The following is a 20,465-nucleotide window of genomic DNA, read 5'->3' as shown; positions in this document are numbered from 1 at the left end:
ATGCTTCACATAGGGATTGCGCCTGGTTTTCCTCCAGATGTGACGCTTGGCATTCAGGCCAAAGATTTCAATCTTGGTTTCATCAGACCAGAGAATCTTTCTCATGGTCTGAGAGTCCTTTAGGCGCCTTTTGGCAAACTCCAAGCGGGCTGTCATGTGCCTTTACTGAGGAATGGCTTCCGTCTAGCAACTCTACCATAAAGGCCTGATTGGTGGAGTGCTACAGAGATGGTTATCCTTCTGGAAGTTTCTCCCATGTCTAGAGAGGAACTCTGGAGCTCTGTCAGAGTGACCATCGGGTTCTTGGTCACATGCCTGACCAAGGCCCTTCTCCCCCGATTGCTCAGTTTGGCCGGGTGGCCAGCTCTAGGGAGAGTCCTGGTGGTTTCAAACTTCTTTAATTTAACAATGATGGATGCCACRGAATTCATATGGACCTTCAATGCTGCAGAAATTGTTTTTACCCTTCCCTAGATCTGTGCCCTGACCCAATCCTGTCTCGGAGCTCTACTGACAATTATTTCGACCTCATGACTTGGTTTTTTCTCTGACATGCATTGTCAACTGTGGGACCTTATATAGACAAATCATGTCCAATCAATTGAATTTACTACAGGTGGACTCCAAACAAGATGTAGATACATCTCAAGGATGATCAATGGAAACAGGATGCACCTGAGCTCAATGTCGAGTCTCATAGCAAAGGGTTTGAATACTTATGTAAATAAGGTATTTCTGTTTTATATTTTTTATGAATTTGCAAAAAATATATATATACTGTTTTCGCTTTGTCATTGTGGGGTATTGTGTGTAGATTGATGAGAAAAAAAGAAATGTAATCCATTTTAGAATAAGGCTGTAAGCAACAAAATGTGGAAAAAGGGAAGGGGTCTGAATACTTTCCGAATGCTCTGTACAGTTATTTGYATTGTAGGTTATGGAATGGGTGTAGTAAAAGTCCTTCAACACTTAAGTGATAATGTCCAAGAAGCCGGTGTTTGGAGGATATATTGGCATGGTGTTGTTTGGCCCGAGATCAAGTCGAAGGCCTGCAAACCGTTCCAGTATATCCTCCAAACACCAGCTTCGATGGAATTATCACTTTTGTACAACAGGTTACCAACATATTAAAATAATGATAAACATATTTTCATTAAAAACTTTCTTTTGATTCATTTATTCATACTATTTCATCCTTCCACAAGATATATTCCCGACACAAATCTAGGGTTGCTACCCAAGCCGGCTCGTCATTTGTTCTATCGGTTCGGTTGCCAGAAACGAGATCCAGTCATTCAGTCTTTTTGTTCTGTATCTATGGACACGACACAGTTGTTTTTTCTAAATGTTCCATTGCCATACTGACTGGCAACATTCTTATCCCTTGCTTGCTAGCTAGCCAGCCAGCTACGGCTATTTTACAGTCATGTCAAACAGTGAAGCCAGAATAACAGCGAAGTAGCTGCATATGCATTTGTTTACGCTGTTTTTTTGTGACATTTATTTGGATACATCCCATAACAATGAGCTAATGATGCACGATTTCGTCTGGCATAGAAAATGTGCTCTCTCGTCAGGATAATGTTGTTCAGCGGAGCTAGCCAACAACACAACTAACTCAATCTCATTAAGCTGAAGCTGGAAAGACAGCAAACTAGCTGCACTTGAAAGGACCGACGCTGGAGAGGGGAGTTGAACTTTTAATGAGGAACAGACAGGTAACACGGCAGGAACAGCGTCAGCACACGGGTATACAAAGACATACGGACATTGATGCAGCAGCGGGGAACAGAGAAGGGGAGGTAATAAACAGGTGATTGAGGCAGGTGTGCGTACTGATGGTGGAAGGAGTGCATAATGCTGGGAAGCCTGGTGCTGGGAGCGGGGGCAGGCGTGACAGTACTTTGTTTCGTTTTACCTGTTTTCTATTAAAAGTTATTTGTATATATCCTTAAAAATCATGCTGATTCATGATTTCGACTGGCTGGGAAAAGCTGCCTGTGTAACGGCTTTCGTCGGTGGAAGGAGAGGACCAAAGCGCAGCGTGGTTAGTGTTCATCTTAATTTAATAATAATCAAAAACTTGAACACTGAATATACAAAACAACAAAAGTGAAAACCGAAACAGTTTTATCTGGTGCAGACACACAAAGACTGAAAACAACCACCCACAAAACACAATAGAACACAGGCTACCTAAATATGGTACCCAATCAGAAACAATGACTAACACCTGCCTCTGATTGAGAACCATATCAGGCCAAACGAGAAACCCCACATAGAAACAGAAAACATAGATAATACCCACCCAATTCACGCCCTGACCACACTAAAACAAAGAAAATACAAATKAACTATGGTCAGAACGTGACAGGAAGGATGCCTCTGGACTGAAAAAACTCCTCCGGACTGAGGGGCAGCTCAGGACTGAGGGGCAGCTCAGGACTGAGGGGCAGCTCAGGACTGAGGGGTAGCTCAGGACTGAGGGGTAGCTCAGGACTGAGGGGTAGCTCAGGACTGAGGGGTAGCTCAGGACTGAAGGGCAGCTGGACTGAGGAGCAGCTCCGGACTGAAGASCAGCTCCGGACTGAAGAGCAGCTCCGGACTGAAGAGCAGCTCCGGACTGGCAGGCGGCTCTGGCAGCTCCTGACTGGCGGGAGGCTCAGAGCGTTCCTGACTGGCGGGCGGCTCCGGCAGCTCCTGACTGGCGGCGGCTCCGGCAGCTCCTGACCGGCGGCGCGGCTCCGGCAGCTCCTGACGCGGGCGGCTCCGGCTGCTCCTAACTGCGGGCGGCTCCGGCTGCTCCTGACTGGCGGGCGGCTCCGGCGGCTCCTGACTGACGGACGGCTCTGGCGGCTCCTGATGATGGATGGCTCTAGAGGCTCAGGACAGACGGGCGGCTCTGACGGCTCAGGACAGACGGGCAGCTCAGGCGGCGCTGGACAGACGGGCAGCTCAGGCGGCGCTGGACAGACGGGCAGCTCAGCCAGCGCTGGACAGACGGGCAGCTCAGGCAGCGCTGGACAGACTGGCAGCTCAGGCGGTGCTGGACAGACGGGCAGCTCAGCGGCGCTGGACAGACGGGCAGCTCAGGCGGCGCTGGACAGACGGGGCAGCTCTGGCCTGCTGATGCGCACAGTAGGCCTGGTGCGTGGTGCCGGAACTGGTGGTACCGGGCTGGGAACACGCACCGCAGGGCGAGTGCGGGGAGCAGGAACAGGGCATATTGGACTCTGGAGGCGCACAGTAGGCCTGGTGCGTGGTGCCGGAACTGGTGGTACCGGACTGGAACACGCACCTCTGGCGAGTTGCGGGGAGCAGGAACAGGGCATACTGGACTCTGGGGGTGCACAGTAGGCCTGGTGCGTGGTGCCAGAACTGGTGGTACCGGACTGGGAACACGCACCTCTGGGCGAGTGCGGGGAGCAGGAACAGAACACCCCGGGTTGTGAAGGTACTCTGGAGACCTGGTGTGTATAGCTGGCATCAATTGTTCCGGAACTTTAACACATGTTTCAGGATGAGTACTAGGAACTGACACAGGTGGCATCAGACAGCTAACACGCTCCTCAGGGCGAATGCCGTGCATACTACGCCAAACCAACAGCTCTCTCTCTTCACTCTCCTCCAATTTCATCAACAACTCCTYGAATGTCTCATAAWCTCCCCTCCATTCACTCTCCTCCAATCTGTCCARTAACTCCTCAACATTCTCAGACTCAMACCTCAACTTCGCCGACTGCTCTGGTTCCATCCTCGGCTCCTTACGGTAAGCACGGGAAGTTGGCTCAGGTCTGACTCCTGACTCTGCCACACTCCCCAATACATTTTTGGGGCTGCCTCTCGGGCTTCCAGCCGCGCTGCCGAGCTAGCTCCTCATAATGCCGCCTCTCGGCTTTCGCTGCCTCCAGCTCTGCCTTGGGGCGGCGATATTCACCCGGCTGTGCCCATGGTCCCTTGCCGTCTAATATTTCCTCCCATGTCCAGGAGTCCTGAGATTTAGGTCGCTGCTGCTGCTGCTGCTGCTGCCTGTTACCACGCTGCTTGGTCCTTTTTTGGTGGGTGGTTCTGTAACGGCTTTCGTCAGTGGAAGGAGAGGACCAAAGCGCAGCGTGGTTAGTGTTCATCTTAATTTAATAATAATCAAAAACTTGAACCCTGAATATACAAAACAACAAAAGTGAAAACAGAAACAGTTCTATCTGGTGCAGACACACAAAGACTGAAAACAACCACCCACAAAACACAATAGAACACAGGATACCTAAATATGGTTCCCAATCAGGGACAATGACTAACACCTGCCTCTGATTGAGAACCATATCAGGCCAAACGAGAAACCCCACATAGAAACAGAAAACATAGATAATACCCACCCAACTCAAGCCCTGACCACACTAAAACAAAGAAAATACAAAAGAACTATGGTCAGAACGTGACAGCCTGCCTGCCTGCCTGCCTGTCTGTCTCACTCATCCAGACTCCCAACAAGCTCATTACTACAGTATGGGATAGCTGGAGATCGAATTCGAATATTGAAACAATGTTGCAAATGTCGGAGAGATAGATCGCAAGGTTTATACAAATCTCCGCTGTTGAAAACTAAATGTTTGTGAGATAATGTATAGATGTTTTTTTATAGCGGAGATCAAGTTTATAAATTGCCTGGCTGGGCTGATGAGACAGTGGATCGCGCAGTGTCGTGGAAATTCTAATCAAAAGGAAGAGATTCTGCAGATTCTTCAATACAACAACTTTTTATTATCAGATTTGCAAATCTTGAGCAGTTAACAATCCACTCAACAGTGCAGCGTTAATAGTCCAACGAACAAGAGTTGGGTCTCAGCTTTTATAACCTTTGTCTACATGGCAGATTAGCAGGTGTGTGAGATCATGGTGGGAAGATAGCGTACAAACAAGTGATAACGCCAGTTTTGTTACTCCTTTCTGCTAATAGAATTATCGCTGCTGCTCAAGCTAGCCTCTGTTCTCTTCATATCTCTACACGGCGTGCTGTTCTTCGCACAACGTGCTTCGCACAACGTGCTAAGTGCTGTTCTTCGCACAACGCAATGCGGAGTGCCTGGATACAGCCTTTAGCCATGGTATATTGTCCATATACCGCAAACCCCTGAGGTGCCTTATTACTATTATAAACTGGTTACCAACGTAATTAGAACTGCAACACTCCGTATTATTTAGTGCCCCGTAAAATTACACCATATATAGATTCTACAGACCCTACTGACCCTTCAATTTAAGCCCACTATTGTCAACCTACCACTGTGAACATTATAGTTTTCAACATGGTCTTAAAATAATGTTAACAACTTTTGATTTGATTTTTAATTCTCCATAAATTCCTTCTTGCATTTGCTTATAAGCACAATAAAAATCGTAATCGATTAAAATGTAATATATTTTGAATTAGTTATCCACCTTGCAATGTTTTGAAACGCAGGATTTAATTTTGAAGGTTTCCTCATTACCATAGGACAGTGACGTCATCGTTAGTGCTGCAAGCAGAATAGCAGTTCTGTTATTTGGGGCGTACAACCACCCTTTGTGAGGCTTTCAATATTACATAATTAATGTATTGCCTTGTGCAATTATAATGGGGTTCGGTATGAATCGATATTTTGGTCGATGACGTATCTGCAACATGATAGAAGCTCCAAGCCGCAGCCTACAGGCTGATTTTAATGTGGACTTGGTATGGGATGCTTATTTGACAGCGCACTGATGTTCTCGTTGCCAGGAAGGATTTGACTCTGACAGTCATATTTATTGTCGATGTCACGGAATTCATCGCGATTTTCATGTTTTGTAACGATATGCGATAAATTCGCAGAAGCTCTTCCTTTTTCATGGCCTCGGTGGCACGGTTTTGGTGGTCTGCAAACACAAATTCCAAGCTCTACATTTACGAAAATACCACACCACTTATGTCCACCCGACAGTGTTCAAGGGTATTGGGCTTGGGTGATGTCTCCCTGGGAGTAGATACACCCGGGTCCGGCGAGCCTAACAGGGAGATCTTCGAGGCCTGCAGAAACGGAGATGTGGAGCGCGTGAGGAGGCTTGTCACACCGGAGAATGTAAACAGTAGAGACACCGCCGGCAGAAAATCCACCCCGCTGCATTTCGCCGCTGGTAAGAACAGTTGATACAATGTTGCTAGGCGCAGGAAACATCTCGCTACAATGTTTCACACTGCAAATGTAACAAATATAGCAGACAATGTAACAAGACACGCKGTGCAGTTAATAGTTTATTGTAACAGAATAATCCAGACACAAAGGCGTCTGTCTGTACAATGTGCATCCACAATACATTCCCTAATATCAAGTTGATTCATAAATGACTTATTTTGAGGATTAACTATTGTATTATCTTATGTTATATTACACCTGCTATTTGATGTATCAATGCATTTATTAATAAGCAGTAACAGTCATTTTCCAATTACGAAAATGAATCAAAGCATAATCACTAAGTAGGTCTGTTCATGCCTCTCTGTGGCCCAGGTGCACCTATAAATCCATACCATCTCTCTTATTCAGGATTTGGCCGCAGGGATGTGGTGGACTACCTACTACAAAATGGAGCCAACGTCCATGCCCGGGATGAGGGAGGCCTCGTATCTCTCCACAACGCCTGCTCCTTCGGCCATTCTGAGGTGGTCAACCTGCTCCTGCACCATGGGGCTGATGCCAACTCCAGGGACAACTGGAGTTTCACACCCCTCCACGAGGCCGCCATAAAGGGGAAGAGCGACGTCTGCATAGGTACAGTTGGATTCTGGCCTCCCTGTGAGGCTGTCCCCTTGGGAAAATATGCATTGTTTAAGCACAGTGACTGTTCTCTTATGGCTTCAAGTATCATGGTCACATCTCCAGAAGAATCAGTCATAGATACGTCTGTAATGTGCTTTAAAGGATCACTTTTGTAAATGCCAAGTATGGCGACTTTGGTGTGCCCTCTCCATATTGTTGGTGTAGAACATAAGCTATCTGTTGATATATTGTAAATGCTGATATGGGTGAATTTGGTGTTGTAGTGCTCCTGCAACACGGAGCAGAGCCAACGATTCGTAACACAGATGGGAGGACAGCTCTGGACCTGGCTGAAGCGTCCACTAAAGCAGTGCTGACCGGTGAGTGGGAGGAACATGTTCCTCACAAGCACTTTAGAAGCACCAACTTGCACGATTGAGTTAGTTTGCAATCATTGCATCTATTTTGGGCACGGGAACAGAATAAAACGGTTCCTCTGGGAACCAAGAGTGACAGAACACGTAGTTGAATGACTCAAAACAGTGAAGAACAAAAGTTATCTTGGAAATACGTGGGCTAATATGTTTCCACACTTTCCTAATCACAGGTGAATATAGAAAAGATGACCTGCTAGAAAGTGCAAGGTGGAGTATATCTCAGATTTTTAAATGACCACCATTCAGAAGCCTTGTAATCAACTGTGACCATTATTGTGCTCTAAATCTTCTAATACATGTGATGCTTTCATAGGAGTGGGATTGAAGACAAGTTGATGGCCCTGCTAACACCATTGAATGTGAACTGTCATGCCAGTGACGGTCGAAAGGTAATTCACATGCTCTCTTAAACTATTCATGAACAGACCACATTTTTCATCACCTCTCTAAAATTCCAAATGCACTAAAATTAGGTAAAAGACAGATAGTCGTGCCCAAAACATGTTACTAACAAAGAGTGTGTCAGTCTGGACAAACAAACAAATCCATTTAAAATGGTCCTTTGTGGTGTATCTTTCAGTCCTCCCCTCTGCATCTGGCTGCTGGCTACAACCGTGTGAAGACAGTGCAGCTGCTGTTAAAGCATGGGGCTGACGTCCATGCTAAAGACAAAGGGTACGACTTGGTCTCTGTCCTTTCGTCATCCTCGTTGAATCTGTATCGCATGCTGCAGGGAAGGCGTTGTATGTCTTTCCAATTTCTCTGATGGATGACTCTCTCTGACGTTTCAGTGATCTGGTGCCTCTTCATAACGCCTGTTCCTATGGACATTACGAAGTCACTGAAATTTTAGTAAAGGTTGGTCTGCAACACATTCTTCCTGTATGTAGCTCATGCATTTTTGTGTCACTGTATATAAATTGTACATTTCTTAACCCAGAGGCCCATTGAACATTCAAATGCTCATTATACAAGTCTTGTTTGACCCCTGTCTCTCCATCGCTCCTCCCTTGGTAATGCAGCAGGGCGCCTGTGTGAATGCCATGGACCTGTGGCAGTTCACCCCCCTGCACGAAGCCGCCTCTAAGAATAGGGTGGACGTGTGCTCCCTGCTAGTCAGCTACGGAGCCGACCCGACTTTCCTAAACTGCCACAACCAGAGCGCCATTGACCTGTCTCCCACTTCGCAGCTCAAAGAACGCCTGGCCTGTAAGCCATGTATATTTGTCCCTCTTTTTCATTGTTCCTATTCTTTATGAACCTTGTTTTTTTGCTTAGAGGTCGCCTACAATACTCGAATAAAACTGAATGAAACAAATGATTTTAGGCAAGGGGCAGCACCTTGATAATGAGTCCTGTTCTCCCTATGCAATAGTTGAACCCCTCTCTCAGCTGACCTCTTGTGTCTGTGACAGATGAGTTCAGAGGTCACGCCTTGCTCCAGGCAGCACGTGAAGCTGACCTGCCCCGCCTAAAGAAGCACCTGTCACCGGAGACCATGACCTTCAAGCATCCCCTTACCCATGAAACCGCACTGGTAAGACACCTCACTACCGAGTCGCCAATGTACTACAGATAGTGTTCCTGCAGATTATACCGTCAATGAATTGCAGTGCTAGTATCCCGTATATTTTTTTAAGTTTCTGGGTCGCTCTGTGCTTGCCTTTCGTCCTAAGCAGTGTTTTAAGATCTAAGATATGTTGTTAACAGCACTGTGCAGCGACATCTCCCTATCCCAAGAGAAAACAAGTGTGCGAGTTCCTGCTGAGGAAAGGGGCCAACGTAAATGAGAAGACTAAAGAGTGAGTGGTGCAAAGAGTCAGTAACCCTTATCCCACAMGCAATTACCAGTCACTTTACTCTTACCATTGTTGATATGACAGATATAAATGAGTCTGAACGCTCTGATAAGACTCTGAACTAAAGGCTGATGGTTTTTCCATTGTGCAACCCATAGGAAAAAAATGACAGCCACTTTAACTTGTTTGTGATGTAATTTGTCTAAGCTTCCTGACCCCCTTGCACCTGGCTTCTGAAAAGTCACACAACGACATAATCGAGGTGTTGGTGAGACATGAGGCAAAGGTAAGTTCAGGTGTTATCATAGTGTTGTTAATAGCATAAAGGTCAAGCCAACGTGTGTATTTGCTTAATGGCCTATGATTCAGCGTGTGTGTGTGTGTGTGTGTGTGTGTGTGTGTGTGTGTGTGTGTGATCTGTGTGTGTAGGGTAATGGTGCATCAGGGCTCTAAATGTAAAAAAAAAAAAAATCCTTAGTGCTCCCAACTTTAAAGTTAGGAGCACAAAATAAAATCTAGGAATATATTTTTGTATTGATTGAAATTAAGCAAGAGATCAATCATTAATTCAGTCATTCATGCTACGATCATTGATCTTCTAAAGAAGCTATGCCTTTTCCTTTAGAGCCCTCGGTGCAATGCATGTGATTCTTGATAATACGAAGTGTCAATATTTGATTGTATCTGTCCCTATCAAATAAATGAATTACTATTATCTCCCTATAGGTCAATGCCCTGGACAACCTGGGCCAGACAGCTCTGCACCTTGCGGCTCACTGTGGCCACCTCCAGACCTGCCGTCTGCTGCTGAAATCAGGCTGCGACCCCCTCGTCATGTCTCTACAAGGTTTCTCTCCATCCCAAATGGGCAATGAGAGTGTGCAGGAGATACTGCAAGGTAGGCTGGAAACATCTTGGAGTATGTTACACAAACAGACAGGAACCTGGTTTGTGATGATCATTCTGGGTTGAAATATTTGGTCCCGTTTCAAGTGTCAGTAAATGCCTTATTTATGTCTTTCAGAGGGAACTCTGATTGGAAACTCTGATGTTGACTGGCAGTTGCTAGAAGCCTCCAAGTCTGGAGATTTGGAGATTGTTAAAGTAACTATCTCCAATACATTTTGGCATAATCTGACCAACTAATGCCCTATTGTTATAACACTCATATTACAAGTTATTTATTTCAAATGGTAACAGTAGTCTTCGTTTTAACTTGTCTGCTGTCTTTGTGTTTGCAGAAGCTGTGTACCATGCAGAATGTGAACTGTAGGGATGGAGAGGGCCGTCAATCCACCCCGCTCCACTTTGCGGCGGGGTATAACCGTGTGTCTGTGGTGGAGTACCTTCTACTGCATGGTGCTGACGTCCATGCCAAAGACAAAGGGTGAGCACAGGTCCTGACTTAGGCCAGGAGCTTTTCCCGGTCAGGTCATTTGGTCAGGAAAAACGCAAGGCTCTACCTATTCTCCAATGGGCCTGAGTCAGACTCGTCGCTCAGAAGAGTAATGTGTGTACGTCTCTCTCTCTCTTGCTCTGTCTCCTGCAGTGGCCTGGTCCCCCTACACAACGCCTGCTCCTACGGTCACTATGAGGTGGCTGAATTGCTGGTCATCCACGGGGCTGTGGTCAACATAGCTGACCTGTGGAAGTTTACCCCTCTGCACGAGGCCGCCGCCAAGAGCAAATACGAGATCTGCAAACTGCTGCTGCAGGTAAGGAGTTCGTTTCCCTCTTACAGATTAGTGCTAGTCTATTTTCAACTGTGTTGGACCATCTACAGTGCCACTTGGATTTGTATGATTCAGAGTCATCACTTACCCTGAAAACAATTACGTTTGAATTTCGAGAGACCAGATCCATCCTAATCCTGTGCAGTAGAACACATACTATAGAGCCTTCCAGTTCTAGCACAGATTATCTATACACACACCCCTATCGCTCCCCTCCCAGCACGGTGCAGACCCGACCAAGAAGAACCGAGATGGGAGCACTCCACTGGACCTGGTGAAGGACGGGGACACTGACATGCAGGACCTGCTAAGAGGAGACGCTGCCCTGCTGGACGCAGCCAAGAAGGGCTGTCTGGCCCGGGTCGAGAAGCTCTGCAGCTCTGATAATGTTAACTGTAGAGACGCACAGGGACGGCACTCTACACTGCTACACCTGGCAGGTCAGTCAGCGCACTGGAGCTTTCTGTAAGGACAGTGATCTTGAAACCTAGTCATTGAGAGCTTCAGGGTGTACAAGCCGTTGTTCCAACCCAACATTCACAAGTTTAAGGGTTTAGAATATTTATTGAGAAATGTAATGGATGTGAGAATGAGGATTCGGGAGGGGAATGAGAATGGACCGGGTGAAGCCGAGGGCTGCAGATGAAGGATCCAGGGGGTTGGACTCGGTAAGGTTTGGCTTGGAGTCCCAGGTAGACCTCATCAGGCCATGGAAGTTGGGCTGCTGTTTTTCCTTGCAGGGCAAGGGGAGAGGGAAGAAGGAATGATTTTTAAATGGACCACCCTAGGCAGGAAAATCGTCACTCGTTCATCCCGAGATAATTGTGTTTTCAGCCACCGGTAGCTTGTGGGTGCTTTATATGCGCTACAGTCAATTATGAGTGCATGTCTACTTATATTAAATATATAATTATTAACATACGCCTACTGTATGATAGCTAGCAAATTAATTAGCTAACTAACGTTAGCCTGCCTAGCTGGAACTTCTGAAGAAGTTAAATGTTTTATTTCTACAATTTCCAAAAGATAACCAAACAAAAACCTTTTACGAGACGTGTTTGTGCCGTCATGTGTATTAGTAGCACAATTTCTAACTTATTTGCATTAGTTTTTACTTACACTTGTATGTTGACTTCTCCATTGATGTTGTTTTTAAGTTTTTGCTGACTGTTCTTGAATTGAATTATGGGGAGTTTCAGGCCTTGGAGTGAACATAATTGTACACTCGCAAAGCCGACTAAAAACGAGGGCGGAGTGGCTTACGTTGCAAACTTCCCTTGCTTGGCGAATCATTTGGACCGCCCTCCAAGATGGCAACGGGGATTCCCCCAAGGGCATAAGGCAAGGACGAGGGTGTGTCTTTTAAGTGTTTGAACCGCAGCCTTAAAAGACACACCCTCGATTTGCGACGATTGTACATCCGCTATGAAAAGTCTGCGGAAACTTAAAAACAACATCAATGGAGAAGTCAACATACAAGTGTAAGTAAAAACTAATGCAAATACAGTTGAAGTCGGAAGTTTACATACACTTAGGTTGGAAACATTAAAACTCGTTTTTCAACCACTCCACACATTTCTTGTTAACAAATTATAGTTTTGGCAAGTCAGTTAGGACATCTACTTTGTGCATGACACAAGTCATTTTCCAACAATTGTTTACAGACAGATTATTTCACATATAATTCACTGTAACACAATTCCAGTGGGTCAGAAGTTTACATACACTACGTTGACTGCATTTAAACTGCTTGGAAAATTCCATGGCTTTAGAAGCTTCTGATAGGCTAATTGCCATCATTTGAATCAATTGGAGGTTTACCTGTGGATGTATTTCAAGGCCTACCTTCAAACTCAGTGCCTCTTTGCTTGACATCATGGGAAAATCAAAAGAAATCTGCCAAGACCCCAGAAAAGAATTGTAGACCTCCACAAGTCTGGTTCATCATTGGGAGCAATTTCCAAACGCCTGAAGGTACCACGTTCATCTGTACAAACAATAGTACGCAAGTATAAACACCATGGGACCACGCAGACGTCATACCGCTCAGGAAGGAGACGCGTTCTGTCTCCTAGAGATGAACGTACTTTGGTGCGAAAGTGCAAATCAATCCCAGAACAACAGCAAAGGACCTTGTGAAGATGCTGGAGGAAACAGGTACAAAAGTATCTATATCCACAATAAAACGAGTCCTATATCGACATAACCTGAAAGCCACTGCTCCAAAACCGCCATAAAAAAGCCAGACTACGGTTTGCAATTGCACATGGGGACAAAGATTGTACTTTTTGGAGAAATGTCCTCTGGTTTGGGCACAATGACCATCGTTATATTTGGAGGAAAAAGAGGGAGGCTTGCAAGCCGAAGAACACCATCCCAACCGTGAAGCACTGGGGTGGCAGCATCATGTTGTGGGGGTGCTTTGCTGCAGGAGGGACTGGTGCACTTCACAAAATAGATGGCATCATGAGGCAGGAAAGTTATGTGGATATATTGAAGCAACATCTCAAGACATCAGTCAGCTTGGTCGCAAATGGGTCTTCCAAGGGGACAATGACCCCAAGCATACTTCCAAAATTGTGCCAAAATGGCTTAAGGACAACAAAGTCAAGATATTGGAGTGGCCATCACAAAGCCCTGACCTCAATCCTATAGAACATTTGTGGGCAGAACTGAAAAAGCGTGTGCGAGCAAGGAGGCCTACAAACCTGACTCAGTTACACCAGCTCTGTCAGGAGGAATGGGCCAAAATTCACCCAACTTATTGTGGGAAGCTTGTGGAAGGCTACCCGAAACGTTTGACCCAAGTTAAACAATTTAAAGGCAATGCTACCAAATACTAATTGAGTGTATGTAAACTTCTGAGCCACTGGGAATGTGATGAAAGAAATACAAGCTGAAATAAATAATTCTCTCTACTATTATTCTGACATTTCACATTCTTAAAATAAAGTGGTGATCCTAACTGACCTAAGACAGGGAATTTGTACTAGGATTTAAATGTCAGGAATTGTGAAAAACTGAGTTTAAATGTATTTGGCTAAGATGTATGTAAACTTCTGACTTCAACTGTAAGTTAGAAATTGTGCTACTAATGCACATGACGGCACAAATACGTCTCGTAAATATGTTTTTGGGAAATTATAGATAAACATTTTCCTTCTTCAGAGGTTCCAGCTAGGCAGGCTAATGTTAGTTAGCAAATTAATTTGCTAGCTATCAGTAGGCGTATGTTAATAATTATATATTTAATATAAGTAGACATGCACTCATAATTGACTGTAGCGCATATAAAGCACCCACAAGCTACTGGTGGCTGAAATCACAATCGTCGCGGGACGAACGAGTGGCGAATTAACGGCCAAGGGTGGTCCATTTAAAAATAATTCCTTCGCCCCTTGCACTGCAAGTGTATACTAGTCAGACGTCATGATACGTCATCAGAAGTGTCCACTTAATTTGAGGGCTGAGGGGATAGGGTGTGTCTTAAGTGTTTGGACCATAGCCATAGTGTTGCAAACGGGAATGGAGGCTGTTTGGCAGCTGGTGCTGGTTCAGTTACTAGGGAGCTGTGTTCAAGGCAATTAGTTAAAACGTTGCATTCAAGTCTGGCCTTCTCTCCTGAATTTGACGGATTCAACTAATTTATCATTAACGCCTGAAAAGCCGGCAGACCATCAGGATGGGACTATGGATTTAGGAAAACAACATTTTCAGATAATTGCCGTTTCTGATTAAACGAATTATGTGTCTATTGTGTCAGCTGGCTACAACAACCTGGAGGTAGCAGAGTACCTGCTTCAGCATGGAGCGGAGGTCAACTCCCAGGACAAGGGAGGGCTCATCCCCCTGCACAACGCTGCCTCCTACGGGGTGAGTCCCAGCTACCCTAATCTACTGTACACACTCACAGCACCATCACACTCTAAAGGTGTCCATTGAGTCTTTCTACTACCTGTACGGTATGATTTTCCAGAGACACAAAAGTAAACAGGATGTCTAGAGACTTGTTATTTAAATGAAAGAGTCAGTGCCTCGTACTTGGCATACCAAACACTCGCCAAGTTCCTTGTCAAAGGCTTCTTTAAAAATGTAACCATGAATAGGTTTCAGAGATTAAGCATACCTTTTGAATAAAAAAGGCGTCTTCTGCGGCCTTTAAAACAAGCTCCTTTTAAAAAGAAAGTAATCATGAATTGGTTTCAGTGATGAGGCGAGGGGTGAAGTATGTATGCTGGCCAAATGATTAGCACTCATGTCTCTATGACACAAAACACTGTTGGAAACAAAGGCCAGTATATTGCTTTGATCAGACCCTTGAGAAGCGAGGAGCTCATCACACCACAGTCCTCCCCGATCGCCTGGTGCTTGCTCTAACTCCACACACAGATTGGATCATCTCAAATAAGCAGTGGTGTAAATACTTTAACGTACTACTTAAGTCGTTTTTTGGGGTATCTGTACTTTGGTTTACTCTTGATATTTTTGACAAATGCTACTTTTACTTCACTACATTCCTGGAGAAAATAATGTACTTTTTACTCCATAGATTTTCCATGACTCTCAAAAGTACTCGTTACATTTTGAATGGCTAGCGTGACAGGAAAATGGTCCAATTTACCTACTGCCTCTGATCTGGCGGACTCACGAAACAAACACGCTTCGTTTGTAAATTATGCCTGAGTGTTGGAGTGTGCCGCTGGTTTTCCGTAAATAAAAAAAACAAGAAAATGGTGCCATCGGGTTTGTTTAATAATGGGTGTTGCGATTTTTCTTTAAACCAATATTCGTTACCCTTTCTCTCCCTATAGATGTTTCTCCCCCTTTTGTTTTCTTTGTTTCTTAAACCTGTGTTGGTTGGGTTACCATGTCAACCTAGAGAGTAGAAGAGAAAGGGTGAATTAACTTGTAGAAGTCCTATATCTGAGTCTGAGATGCAAGTTGACCAAAAGAACGAGAGAAAGTTACAAGACACGAACCAAGAGCCAAGTGGAGTCCAATGTGTTCTCATTTGCAGCATGTGGATGTGGCTGCTTTGCTCATCAAGTATGACGCATGCGTGAACGCCACAGATAAGTGGGCGTTCACCCCACTGCACGAGGCAGCGCAGAAAGGGAGGACCCAGCTGTGTGCCCTGCTATTGGCTCACGGGGCCAACCCTGCCCTCCGCAACCAGGAAGGCCAATCACCGCTGGACCTCGTCACGGTATCCGTCCACACACACTCGCTATCCTGTCTCTGAGATGACAACCTCTCCCCAACACAGGAGTGTGTGGGAAGGGGTAGCATAATCTGTCATCCTCACAGCCACCACACTCACCTGTTTGTCATGTCTACTGCTCTTGGATACATGAAATCCCTCAAATCACAACAACACCCTGACATCGTATATTGTGCTTGTGATTCGTGTTAACAGCATGTTGAACATCACCTACATAGTCTGTTTGGAATTCTTTCCAGAGTTTTCGCTGTTGTTGAGGAGATTCAATGTCTCTCAATGCTTGTTTCTACACTCTCACATGGCCTGACCTTCACCAGCAACCACTGGGTGACATGACCTCGTTCTAAATAGAAGAGAGGACCTGTCTCTGGCAATGAAATGCCTGGAAAGTTCTCTCTCTCATCACACATTGCTAAATGACTTGAATGTACTGTATGCATGTCAAGGGTTTGCTCACATAGGAGCATGTAGCCTTATTCATACTTGCTATGCTCTTATGGGTTATTGATGTGTTGGCAACGATCGCTAATGCAGTCTAATCGTGTTTCTCTGCATGGTTGCACTGTGATTGAGTCGTCAATATTTTGTGTCATTCTTAATTTCTCCTCCTTGACTTGGTAAATTAGTGACAATGCCTCTTTCTTTCTTTCTTTCTTTCTTTCTTTCTTTCTTTCTTTCTTTCTTTCTTTCTTTCTTTCTTTCTTTCTACAGGTGGACGATGTTCGTGCCTTGTTGACAGCGGCCATGCCACCTTCAGCCCTGCCCAGTTGCTATAAACCCCAGGTAATCAGTATGTCTTCCCCTGTAGGGGTGGTGGTCCCCCCCAGCCTCTCAGCCAGCTCCACACCCCTGTCCACCTTGGCCTCCAGCAACAGTCTGGACAACCAGGCTACTGCCTCCACCTGCACTGCCTTCCCTGAGCTACCCGCTCTCCTGGGGCCCTCTGGGGCTGTGGGCACGGACAAGAAGGAGGTTCTTGGTGTGGATCTGAGTATCGGACAGTTYCTCAACAACCTTGGACTGGAACACCTACTAGAGATCTTTGAAAGAGAGCAGGTAAGTTGAACCCCAAAACGCAGCTCGCTTATGTCTGATAACCTAGATAAACTTATTTTATATAAAAAGCTTCAAGGATGTCTTCAACATCTGATGTTCCACAATAGGCCTATGAAGCATTACTTAAGATGCTGAAGGTGAGATCTGACATTATTTAAAGTTCACCGTTTTCCCTTTTTGAAGATCACTCTGGATGTCCTGGTAGAGATGGGACACAAGGAGCTGAAAGAGATCGGTATCAATGCCTACGGACACAGACACAAGATTATCAAAGGAGTAGAGAGAATCATTAGCGGACCTCAAAGTACGTTTACACACTACAGGACCCATGCCGTTGTCCATAACACAGGTTCACTTCAAATGTATGTTAATGTGTTTAGCATTTACGAAGTGTTTTTCAAGGGCTGTTAGTGAATGCAACCATCAAAGATTTAGATTTTTACTTGATCTTGATGTATGAAAGGGCAGTGTGCTTCGATTGAAGTTCACATCCTGAATTAAGTTTTGAACTACTGCAATAGTAAAAGAAGTTCACGTTCCTGTGATGCAGGTTTGAACCCGTACCTTACGTTGAACACGGCGAACAGTGGGACCATACTAATAGATCTGGCGTCGGGCAACAAGGAGTTTCAGTTGGTGGAGGAGGAGGTACAACCAACACGATGACTCGCTATCAAAGTCTTACATCTTATTGATCATATCTTGTTGTCAATTAGAAAATGTTGACTCGACTTTGAGTCTTGCTTTTGAACAGTTGCAGAGTACGATCAGAGAGCACCGAGATGGAGGCCTTGCTGGAGGGGTTTTCAACAGATACAACATTGTTAAGGTACAGTTGGCTGGTTTCTATCCACATTAGGAAAGCAAGCTCTGTTTTATTCTGTCCAGTTTAATCTAGTTCATGGAAGTCTAATTAATGGAAGTCATTATTCAACTGCACATTCAGTTCATGTTATTACAACTTTATTAACCGTGATGGGAATGTATTCTCTTATCCCTGCTTTGAGAGAAAAGTATTGTTAATTCACTATTTTCCCCTCTTGATCTGCAGATCCAGAAAGTGTGTAACAAGAAGCTTTGGGAGAGGTACACCCATCGAAGGAAGGAGGTCTCCGAGGAGAATCACAATCACTCCAATGAACGGATGTTGTTTCACGGTAAGAGAATAATATACAGAATAGCACAGCCCACATTCCAATGAGAACCCGTCATCCATGACACTCCAGAAACCACTTGGGTCATGTTGTGTTCGAGGTTGATCTTTTTTCGTGTGCAAGTGTTTCCRACACTCAGAAATCCTATTCACAAGTGCTCATTCCAGCATTCATGCTGCTCTTGACCCAACAGGTTCGCCGTTTGTGAACGCCATCATCCACAAGGGTTTCGATGAGAGGCATGCTTACATAGGCGGCATGTTCGGAGCAGGCATCTACTTTGCTGAGAACTCGTCTAAGAGTAACCAGTACGTCTACGGGATAGGAGGCGGTACAGGCTGCACTCTGCACAAAGACAGGTCCTGCTACGTGTGCCAAAGGTAAACCAGCCATCCAGTCCTTTGATGTTTCTCTACCACAGTAAGCCATATCAAAGCTGAGGTCTAAGTCACCACACTACAACTTAACCAAGCCATAGCTGGGCGCTGATAACACGCCAATGAGACTTTCACAACGTTAAGAAAGAATGGCTCAAGTGGATTGGATTGGAATGGAGGTGGCATGATGTCTGATTGTCTGTGATGGGTTCTATGCRTCTTCAGGCACCTGCTGTTCTGCAGGGTGACTCTGGGCAAGTCCTTCCTGCAGTTCAGTGCCATGAAGATGGCCCACTCCCCTCCAGGACACCACTCTGTCACAGGGAGGCCCAGTGTCAACGGACTGTCACTGGCAGAGTATGTCATCTACAGAGGAGAGCAGGTACGGTAACTAGTGGCTTTGGCATTAGTGTGTGACTTTCATTTTGACGCTAACTACTGAAGTCACTGGATTGTCATTCTTTGTCATCGGACTTACATTCCATTTGCAGCACTGCTCCTCTTGGATCTAATGTGTTAATTGTATGGTAGCATGCCCTTAGGACTAGCAAGCTGTTACAATTGACTTGATCTGACACCTGTGTCATTTACTCTAGGCCTATCCAGAGTATTTGATCACCTATCAGATATTAAAGCCCGACGCCTCTGTGGACGGATAGAAGTGGAACGGAGGAGGGAAGAACAACAAGATAATTGTACAGAAGAACGTCTCAGCCTGGTTCTGTTATGTTCGGTGCAGCAACAGCTTTACTAAATGCATGCACAAACAGATTCTTTTTTTYCCTTCTCCATTTGAAGCACTTCCATCTGTAGCAATTCTAACATACGCTGTGTAGGACATCCTACAACTGGTTAAAGTCTAACTGTAACTCAAAAAAAACTTCTGTGTTATAGTAGTTCTTTTCTGGAGACATTGTATATATTTTTTTTAGTACTAGCGTGTTAATTTATTTACATTTTTATGCCCATGTTATTGTAAATGAATGACCTATGGAATATGTATTCCATCAACCAGCAGTCAAAATCAGTGTTTTCAAAGTCTGCGTTGTGGGGATGTCTGGGTCATATTTCTTTAGGGCACATCATAGCAAAAATGTTTCAAAAGTTGTGGAATGGAAGATTAATGTTTATTGGACAAGCCTAGGTGGTCACTCCCTGTTTCAGTCTGTTTTCTTCCATTGGTGACTATTGCCTAATGGCTTATTTGTCCAGTATTGTAAATCAGAAGCTGGACACAATTTAGATCATTATCCTGTTAGAAGGTGTATTGTTTGGTCTACATAGTGACAGTTAAAAGATCAGGATCAGTGTCCTTTCATTCAGTAATGGTGGCCGCAGCAAAGTCTTCAAATTTGAGGACTCCTAAATTGTCATAAATTGCCCCTCTACGAAGTCTGTGTTGCTTCGAAAGCTGTTTGTTTTACACAACACACAAGGGTGACGAGACTACGCAGAGAAAACAAAACATGTAGTTTGTCAATTTCCCTCTGTCAGTGTTTGAATGCGCTGTGAGAACCGTGTCTGTCATTTGAAATAATGTGAAGTTAATTTACATTAATATGCTGTGGTTGCGTGATGTTCTCGCAGCACTTTGTTCCTTTTTTGCATGATATTCCTGTCTGATTAACTCTCGTTAGAGTTGTACGTCATGTTTGAACAGTGTTTGCTTAGTGCTAATTGGATGTATCATGGYTGGATCTGGGTGGGGATAATCCCCACACAAACAGCCACATCAAAATAAATGAGCTATTTGTGAATCCTTGGTTGTAAGTTGTTTGTAGCCTACTGTAACAAACAAAAATTGTAGTTGCATGTAATCACTTATGTACCAAACCTTGCGTTGTCTGTTTTTTAGGTAGTGGAATAACTATCATTGTTAATTACACATTTTTCACTTGTCAGTATGATGTCT

At 44.8% G+C, this 20,465-nt stretch overlaps 1 protein-coding gene across 2 annotated transcripts; it reads left to right on the top strand.

Annotated features, from left to right (window-relative positions):
* The first annotated feature begins 5,548 nt into the window (after positions 1–5,548).
* On the top strand, positions 5,549–19,873 carry LOC111967756 (poly [ADP-ribose] polymerase tankyrase-2). Of its 2 annotated transcripts, XM_023993089.2 has the most exons (26): positions 5,549–6,153; positions 6,564–6,788; positions 7,061–7,156; positions 7,384–7,420; positions 7,527–7,602; positions 7,794–7,888; positions 8,005–8,071; positions 8,236–8,422; positions 8,629–8,750; positions 8,924–9,015; positions 9,220–9,298; positions 9,739–9,910; positions 10,037–10,116; positions 10,254–10,399; positions 10,562–10,727; positions 10,966–11,185; positions 14,509–14,618; positions 15,763–15,951; positions 16,678–17,022; positions 17,206–17,326; positions 17,573–17,670; positions 17,777–17,851; positions 18,074–18,179; positions 18,370–18,556; positions 18,779–18,935; positions 19,150–19,873. In XM_023993089.2, the coding sequence occupies exons 1-26, from the start codon at positions 5,868–5,870 to the stop codon at positions 19,210–19,212; spliced, it is 3,597 nt and encodes a 1,198-aa protein (XP_023848857.1). In that variant the 5' UTR covers positions 5,549–5,867; the 3' UTR covers positions 19,213–19,873. The 2 variants fall into 2 exon arrangements, with proteins under 2 accessions (XP_023848857.1, XP_023848858.1); XM_023993090.2 differs by lacking the exon at positions 15,763–15,951.
* Positions 19,874–20,465: the final 592 nt, after the last annotated feature.

This window comes from Salvelinus sp. IW2-2015, linkage group LG8, assembly GCF_002910315.2.
Source record: "Salvelinus sp. IW2-2015 linkage group LG8, ASM291031v2, whole genome shotgun sequence".
NCBI classification, from domain to species: domain Eukaryota; kingdom Metazoa; phylum Chordata; class Actinopteri; order Salmoniformes; family Salmonidae; genus Salvelinus; species Salvelinus sp. IW2-2015.
The sequence above is the reverse complement of the archived record's forward strand: the minus strand, read 5'-3'. Positions and strand labels throughout refer to the sequence as shown.